Source organism: Engystomops pustulosus, chromosome 4 (genome assembly GCF_040894005.1).
Source record: "Engystomops pustulosus chromosome 4, aEngPut4.maternal, whole genome shotgun sequence".
Taxonomy (NCBI): Eukaryota; Metazoa; Chordata; class Amphibia; order Anura; family Leptodactylidae; genus Engystomops; species Engystomops pustulosus.
In genome coordinates, this window is record NC_092414.1 from 165,445,593 (window position 1) to 165,454,608 (window position 9,016).

The following is a 9,016-nucleotide window of genomic DNA, read 5'->3' on the forward strand; positions in this document are numbered from 1 at the left end:
CCTTTTATGTGGCATCTCTCCCTTTTACCTATAAAATCTTCTCTGATGTTCTGTGAAAATGAGCAGAGAATAATTATTTATTGCCTGAGATAAGTCACTGTTGGGCTGCATGCACACGAATGTATAGGGGGCTTATATGCCCCCCCCCCCCCCCATAGTTGTCTCAGGCGCCCAGGCTCAGTACAGTGAGCACAACATGTGTTCACCTTGCCGCAGCCACCAAAAAAGATAGAGCCTGCTCTATCTTTTGGCCATAAGCACGGTGTGCGTCACTTTTCTCTATGGAGAGGAAAGGGGCGAGCAGCGCTCGCTTCTCCTCCTCTTCACCACGCCAGGCGTGGTTTCTAGGTATTATTGACACAAGATGGGTGCATCTGAAGTGACACTGCCTGCAGACTCTAAATGTAGCTTATCTCAGGCAGATGGGACTCTTTTCTCTGCTCAAGATATTACTTAAGGGGGAATTCCAAAAAAAGATATTTCATACCTAACCTGAGGGAGCTGGTAGTTTAATAGGTTGGAATCTGGTGGCCAGTTTCCTTTAAGAGTTGAACAGTTTGCTTCCCTGATCAGCAGTTCTATCTTTTGTTGCCTTTTTGTTGCCTTTTTTTTTTTCTTCTTTAATTACATTTTTTTTAAAATAATGTATTGGTCTTTTTTTCTTTACTTGTGTCTCAGACTGGATTCTCTGCTGCTCCAGCAAGAGCGGTGTCTGCGGTGAAGAGCATGAACTTACCAGAACTACCACGGAATATAAATATTGGTGACATCAACATCAAGGTTCCAAACCTCTCTCACCTGGTGTAATATGGACCAGGACCTGCTGGTACCTGCCTTCATCTCAAGGGTCAACTATGGACCATGTCACTATCGTTTCAGGTTATTGTAGAAGTAGAATACAATAATAATCTGTATATAACTATAGATTAAAGATGTGTGTAGATGTGACTGCACACGGGTAGCAAATGTGTGTAGAAGAAGTGTTTCTGGCAGCTGACATTAACATTAACAATATACTTGCACATTGTGTTACATTGGTGTAATCCACTTCACACAGGTGACAAGTAGAATGCCCTTTAATTCTGGACACGTGTAGCCTCATTTAGGGTGTTGAATCCTTGCTATAGAACCAACAGCATTAAAATATCACAACAAAGTTTCTGCTTTAGTACCAGTAAAAGCACCTGTTCACATCTGTGCAGATTATGCCATTTTTGCTGATGAAAATTAAGGTTGCTATGCAGATGTGAACAAAGGCTTCTAGATCTTTCCCCAACTTCTATTACCATACACATCTTCATAGTCAAAAGGGAATGTATCCTGATCCAGTCTGTACCATTTCCATATCTGTTACTGTTTATTTATACTTATGTATGGATGCCGGATATTATTTAAGCTTCAAAATACTCTATTCTGTCTTCCATCCTGTGGATGTTTGGTTGTTATTTTTGTTTTCTGATTATAACCTCAAATTAAAGCAAGTATTATATTTACCTGGTGCCAGTGAGTTGCTTTATTGAGTTTATGAATGACCAATATACAAATATACAGGTGTCCCCAATCCACCATAATAATAATTTTATAATCATTTATTTATATGGCGCTACACAGAGCTTGTCAGATCAGCCCCTGTCCCTATGGTTGATTGATTTCATTTTTGCGTAAGGGACAGTTATACAGTTTTACAACATACTTTATGTATTATTTCCTCTGGGTTTCCTAGATCTCTGCTTGCTGTCCTGATTACTTCCACTGGGTAAAAATCTGTCCCTGGTCTTGTGATGGACAGGCAGGTGCACAAGCCGTTCTGATCAGAGAATAATCAGAGCCGTGCGATAATAAGTTCAATAGTAATGTAGTGCCTGGAACAGAAAGTTAAAAGTCAGAGGAGCTACTGGCTAGGCGTACTCCCACAAAAATCCAAAAGTTTTACGAAGTCAAAAGTGCCAGTGCTCTACTCCATATTCAATTTTCATCTATACATTGATGGGATATCTCACCACCTCTTCTTAGGTTAGAAATAAAAGTTCCCCTTGATTCACTGTTCCTTTCTCCGTTGCCACTCACTGGATCGAAAAATCGACCCTGTCTCACTTCCGTGCCTGAGGTTCACCGTCGACACTGTATTGGAAGTTATGGACAGATGGTGCAGACCACCAAGGTAAAGGGTAAAAAAAAATTTTATTGTATTTACTCACTTCAGGCTTTTTCCGGGGCTTGGCATCCTTTCCTGAAGTCCATGACCCTACAAGATCTACTTTCTGGCAGAACATAGATGGGTTACAAGGTCTTATTTCTGCAGCCACTAGAATAAGACCCTAAATTCTTAATAGGATTCTGACCTGGTTCTCAATGCCCCATCTCAAAGGCCATTTGAACCAGTAGTTCATTTCAGGTCTATTGTCCCCAGTTCAATAGCCTTGTATAAGACTATGATGGGCTGAGAGTCTTGCTGTGTCCCCAAAGGACAAATGAAAATATTAAATGTATAAGAAAAGATAGATCTTGCACAATCTTAGACTATTATAGAATAGAATATTTATTATGCATTTTTTTGCTCAATAGTAAGTTATAGAAATAAAAAAATAAATATACGAGAATGTTAGAATACATGTGTAGAGTTAGATATAAACATAACACAACCCCAATTTTTTATTGTATTTACTCACTTCAGGCTTTTTCCGGGGCTTGGCGTTTTGACGTAGATTCTGGTGTTTAAATACAAAATCTTTCACATACCTTCACAGGCCACATTACATCAAAAGTTCAAAAAGTAAAATATAAAGTCACAATCCATCCGATATCTCCTCCTCCTACATTATCCTATATTGATATGTTCCTAAGTAAAATACTTTTGATACATCGATCCCATGCCCTCATTATTAACTTTATTAAATCATACAAAAACTTACTATTGGTACCTGCCACATGTAAATCTTAACCACTGGTATTCCTAAAATGTATTATATAAATTGGAAACCGATAAAGCGTCTATTACTTCTGACTTCTGGCATACACACTAGCGATTCCCCTGACCAACCATGGGCTCTGATCTGGGGACAAATTGGGTTCCCGATTGCGGCTCCATGCAGAATCCCCGGATCTGCCTAGACCGCGGTGATTCTGCATGGAGCCGCAATCGGGAACCTTGTGATTGACAGAGGGGAGGGGACAGCTGGAGGTGTGTATTGAGGCTGATCTCCGATTGTTCCCCAGATTGGTCCCCAGATCGGAGCCCATGGTTGGTCAGGGGAATCGCTAGTGTGTATGCCAGATGTCAGATGGAATACATGCTTTATTGGTTTTCAATTTATATAATACATTTGAGGAATACCAGTGGTTAAGATTTACATGTGGCAGGTACCACATGATTTAATAAAGCTAATAATGAGGGCATGGGATCGATGTATCAAAAGTATTTTACTTGGGAACATATCAATATAGGATAATGTAGGAGGAGGAGATATAGGATGGATTGTGACTTTATATTTTACTTTTTGAACTTCTGATGTACCGTATATACTCGAGTATAAGCCGACCCGAGTATAAGCCGAGGCCCCTAATTTTACCAGCAAAAACTGTGAAAACCTATTGACTCGAGTATAAGCCGAGGGTGGGAAATGCATTGGTCACAGACACCCCCAGTATACAGCCAACCAGCCCCCAGTAGTATACAGCCTGCCCCAGTATACAGCCACCCCAGCCTGCCCCCAGTAGTATACAGCCAGCCCCCAGTAGTATACAGCGAGCCCATCTTGCCCCCATGTAGTATACAGCCAGCCCCATGTAGTATACAGCTAGCCCCATGTAGTATACAGCTAGCCCCTTGTAGTATACAGCTAGCCCCTTGTAGTATACAGCTAGCCCCTTGTAGTATACAGCTAGCCCCTTGTAGTATACAGCTAGCCCCTTGTAGTATACAGCTAGCCCCTTGTAGTATACAGCTTCCCCCAGTAGTATACAGCATCCCCCAGTAGTATACAGCATACCCCAGTAGTATACAGCATCCCCCAGTAGTATACAGCCACCTCAGCCTGACCCCAGTAGTATACAGCTTGCCCCCAAGTAGTATACAGCCTGCCCCCAGTAGTATACAGCCTGCCCCGTGTAGCATACAGCCGCCCCAGCATAAAAAAATAAATAAACTTATATACTCACCCTCCGGTGGCCCCGATGTGAAGCGCTGCTCCCCCGACGTCTGCGCCGCTGGTCTTCAGGCTTCGGCGCCCGTCTTCCTTCTTCTGCGGGGCGCCGCCATTGCTCTCTCCCGGGCGGGCACCTAGTATGACATGCTAGGCGCCGCCCGGGGGAAAAACAATGGCGGCGCCGAGCAGAAGACAGAAGACGGGCGCGGATGCCTGAAGACGAGCCGCGCGGACATGGGGGGAGCAGCGCTGCGCATCGGGGCCACCGGAGGGTGAGTATATAAGTTTATTTTTTTTTAAGTAATTTTGACTGACTGACTGACTGACTCGTGTATAAGCCGAGGGGACGTTTTTCAGCACATTTTTTGTGCTGAAAAACTCGGCTTATACATGAGTATATAAGGTAATATGGTCTGTGCAAGATTTTGTATTTAAACACCAGAATCTACGTCAAATGTTTGGCAATTTTGTCATTTTAAGAGATGTGATACGCGCGTTTTTATGTACCTTTGTGAGTAGATACAATAAAAAAAATTTTACCTTTGACTTTGTGCGATAATAAATGCTTGTGCGCCTGCATGTCCATCACATAACCAGAGGCAGATTTCTATCCAGTGGAAGTTATCATAGAAGCTTTCTATAGCAGGACAGCAAGCAGAGATCTAGGAAACTGAGGAATTAATACAGATGAATTATAGTATATTGGAAAATTGTACAACTTTTCATTATACAAACAATATCAACTATTTGCTGAAAGTGGACAACCCCTTTCTTTAATGTTTATGAATACAATCTTTAACAGCTCTTGATACTCCTGTCCTTTTTTTTTTTTTAACCATATGTTCACTTTTACAATAATTTTTATGATCGTGGTACCTACATATTTGATCTTGCATAATGTGCAGCCCATAACATAAAATGCCCGGTCAGAACCACATTTAATGATAAATTTTCACAGGATGTCATGTAGCATGATCTATAATTACACACTGTTACAGATCTATTGCAAAACCCCCATGTAATGTAATAGAACTGAATTGCAGCTTATGGAAGTACCCTAGGGGGTTTAAAAAAATAATAATAATAAAAAAAAGTTTCAAAAAAATGTGTTACTCTCTTTCCCTGGAACAGAGGAAAAACGTCCTGAAAACCCCACCTCTGCTTATATATATATCTTTCTTACTCGCATTCTGGCGCCCCAATGCATTGTGGCTCCTCTTCTTTCTTCTACCTGCTGTTTTAGCCGGCAGAGACTCATCCATGCGATCTGTTAGCACGCTATACGCTACAGGGGGGGGGGGGGCGCTGGCTATATACTGAGAGGCCGTGATCAATGCATTTCCCACCCTCGGCTTATACTCAAGTCAATGGGTTTTCACAGTTTTTGGTGGTAAAATTAGGGGTCTCGGCTTATACTTAAGTATATACAGTAAAAATAAACTAATAAAATGTGAAAATTGGAAGGTATCGCTGTGTCCCAAAATTGCCAATCGATCAAACTATATTACCGGATGTTCCTGTTTACGAACCCTGTAAGGAAAAACCTTAGAAACCACACTTTTTCACCGTGTTACAACCCGTAAAAAAATTGAATGGAAAGGTCCTACAGTCTCCAAAATAGAAGCAATTAAATCATCACCCCCACAATAAATCACACCTCATAATAATCTGTACACGGCAGTATGAAAAGGTTTTTGGAGTCCGAAAGGGTTTTCATTTTTTCTTTAATTCATATAAATCTCTATACATTTGGTATCATAGTGATCGGTCATAAAAATAATTTTCTTTTGTTTTCCCCACTTCCCAGTACTCAACAGCATAAAGGGGTTAAAGAGGATCTGCTGCCTGTACAGTACACTGAATGACCTACCTCATTTCATTGTCACTGTTGTTGTTGATGAATTTTGGCATCAAAACGTATTCAGAATCTGGAAACAGACAGATACTTAATATCTTATTATTGAATTGACCGTCATTAACATAAACCAGTTAGACAAGTCAGCTGTGCACCCGAGCTATTAGGGAGACTACGCACGTGTGATTTTAGAAAGGAGTTTGACAGAAATGTATGTAAAGTTAAGTAAAAGCTGCCCATCCCTGTACTTTAGTCCTCCACTCTCCTTGTTTGGCTTATTGAGATGTATATGTTATGAGCGCTTGGCTGTCATGTTTCCTTTATGAGTCGAGATTCCCAAATTAATCCAGCCTTGGGCCCTGTAAACTTCTGGATGTTACACTGTACAACTGGTGATTCCTGAACATTGATTTTTCTAGTAATTAAAGAATTTTTCTCTCTTTTTTTTTTACAATATATAAATAATACGGCGTACATACTTGCTTGGCATTTTATGGCACAACCTGAGGATTTGCCATAAATTCCACAGATTGGATTATCCATTTAAGAGAACAAGTTACCAGCACTTTAAATATATTTTCAAATAGTTGTGTAAAGTGTAATGTTTTAACTTGACCCTACATGACACTACATGTGTTTCAACTGTAGAAATGCTGATGGACCTTATTCCTTGATGGTTTAATAGGAAAGACCCAAGAATGTGTTTCTTGTGTTTGAAAAAGACATTTCTGAGTCACTTCCTTGAGGTTAGCTAAGCTTAGTTACTAAATGTACATTTACCAGTCAGTGAATTACAGCACAGGTCATTGCAGGAGACATGGCTGATATTTGTATGATGCAGTTTTTCTTTTTTCTTTTTTTTTTATACTCCTCTCCGCTGTGTCCCCCATGACGGCTCACCTGGAGGATACCCCTTGACCTCCGTGAGGACAGGAAAAAAAAGAGGTTAAAAGACCCCTCCAAATCTGTCCCACCAGTGTTCTTCCTGTACCCACAGTGGGTCAGATAAAGAGAGACTCCTCTCTCCCTCTCTTCCTACAGATGGGAGAGATGCAGATTACCTCGGAGCCACCTTGTCTCCTGGAGGCTAAATCCCATCTGAGCGTGATCCAAGGTTAGGGCTTGCACCCCTTCCTGGGTCTTCTGCATACAGCAGCTTCCCCTACGGTCTGGTGCATGTCCAAATGGGAGCCATGGTGCATGTGTAGAGTCCTTGATGTCTTGTGCCTGCAGCTGGACTTGATGCTCTAGCAAGAAGAACCTATTAAAGCAAAATATGAACTAATTTTGTAACATGAATCCCAGCAATGTTGCTATAGTAAAAGTAGGGCACTAACAATATGAAAATTGCTACGCTCAGAAAGCGAATGACCAAGAAAAGAGATAAAGTGAGCATGCGTTACTAAAAAATAGAATTTATTGATATACATTAAAAATAGAACATCACATAATTCTGGGTAGTTGCGGGGCAAAAAGCCATCAAGGTGCTGGGCAGCACGAATATTTAATGGACAATAGGCAAAGTATTATATAACATCATAAAGTGCATAGTGCGCAGCCCAAGAAAACAATACATACTGAATAAATAAACATAAATGGTTGAAGCGCAAATGTACAGATCAAGAGTTATACCTGAAATTTTTTAAAACGTAGTCAGCGCTTAAGAGGAGAGCTGCCCAGCACCTCCCCGACACGTGTTTCGTCCACACAGGACTTTGTCAAGGGGTTCAGAAGATAACAGCTTGTTTCGCGCGTATAGCGCTTTGTCAAAGGTTTGACAAAGCGCTATACGCGCGAAACAGGCTGTTACCTTGTCGACCCCGGTGTCCTCAAATGTCTGATGTTTTAACGCTTGAATAAAGGAATCGTGGATTGAGAAAAGTGAGTGCCGTTCTGTTCTTGGACTTTCCACTACTGGCTTCTATTCTATTGGGAACAGAGCACCACAATAGATCCCATTACACCAGCGATTGGAGAAGGTACAGTTCCGTGCTATTGGGGAGAGTTCACACTGTGTCCACAGTATGGAGAGACTTGGGTAGTGCCTGTTCTTCTGCATCTTTCTATATTTGAAACATACTAAACCTGTCTATTCATAATCAAGTTCAAAGGCAAAATCGGCATCTCCTCCTTGCTCAGTTAAGGACACTTTAGAACAAGATCCTGTTCAACAGCCCTCTTAAAACTCCAAATTGAAAAATGTATTCCCTATAGAAGAATTGGACAACTTATTGAAAACTGTAAGGTAAAACCTAAATGTTGAAGATATCATTCCTCCTAAATCTATACAGGATGGTTGGCTTAAGGTAAAGAGAAAGCATGGGTTTTCCATTAATGATGCTCTGAAAGAACTAATGACTGATGAATAGTGAGACCCTGAGAGAGAGATTGAAATCTAAAAACTTCAGGAAGCATTTATCGTTCGATGTAGAAGAATCTAAGATCTGAGGCGCTAAGTCTCTTCTTCTAAGTCACAATGGTTGCAAAGAAAACTGATCTTCCCTTTGAACAAACTAAAGAGCTTTGTTACCCGATGGACAGGAAATCCATTCTCTGCTTGAAAAGTCCTGGAAGACATCCATGCTGAACCTAAAAACCAACATAACCGCCACATCCGTTGCTAGAACCCTAATATTCGGACTTGGAACTAGAACTGCATGTCAGAGAACACACCCCAAGAGAAACTATACTGAAAAACCTCTCTCTCTCCAAATCAGCTATGTAATTTCTTGTGGATGCTTCCGCAGAAGCAATCTATTTCTCCGCAATGGAAGGAGTCATGACTAATGCTTCACATCGGACCTTATGATTAAAACAGTGGGAAGCCGATATCCACTCTAAAACAAAACTTTGAAGTGTCCCTTTCTCTGTTGAGTCGGTTTTCAGTCTAGAGCTTAATGCCATATTGGAGAAAGTGGCTGACAAGAAAAAGGGGTTCTCGGAAAACCAACCCTTTTAAAGGCAAAGACAAGCAGGGACAAAAAAAGGCATTGTCATCCTTTCCTGAAGTCCATCA

The 9,016-nt window shown here is 41.0% G+C and overlaps 1 protein-coding gene and 1 long non-coding RNA gene across 2 annotated transcripts in view; one reads left to right on the top strand and one right to left on the bottom strand.

Annotated features, from left to right (window-relative positions):
* Window positions 1-1,493, top strand: part of AP3S2 (adaptor related protein complex 3 subunit sigma 2) — a 33,092-nt gene extending 31,599 nt beyond the window's left edge. Inside the window, exon 6 of the mRNA XM_072148454.1 lies at window positions 679-1,493. Coding sequence (XP_072004555.1) covers window positions 679-807 — 129 coding nt within the window. The 3' untranslated portion in view covers window positions 808-1,493. The remainder of the gene's footprint in view (window positions 1-678) is intronic.
* LOC140127592 (uncharacterized) overlaps window positions 1-7,254 on the bottom strand; it is a 32,363-nt gene extending 25,109 nt beyond the window's left edge. The window contains exons 1-2 of the long non-coding RNA XR_011855026.1: window positions 7,062-7,254; window positions 6,016-6,073 (exon numbers count right to left, since the gene is read on the bottom strand). This is a non-coding gene — a long non-coding RNA (uncharacterized lncRNA). The remainder of the gene's footprint in view (window positions 1-6,015; window positions 6,074-7,061) is intronic.
* Window positions 7,255-9,016: the final 1,762 nt, after the last annotated feature.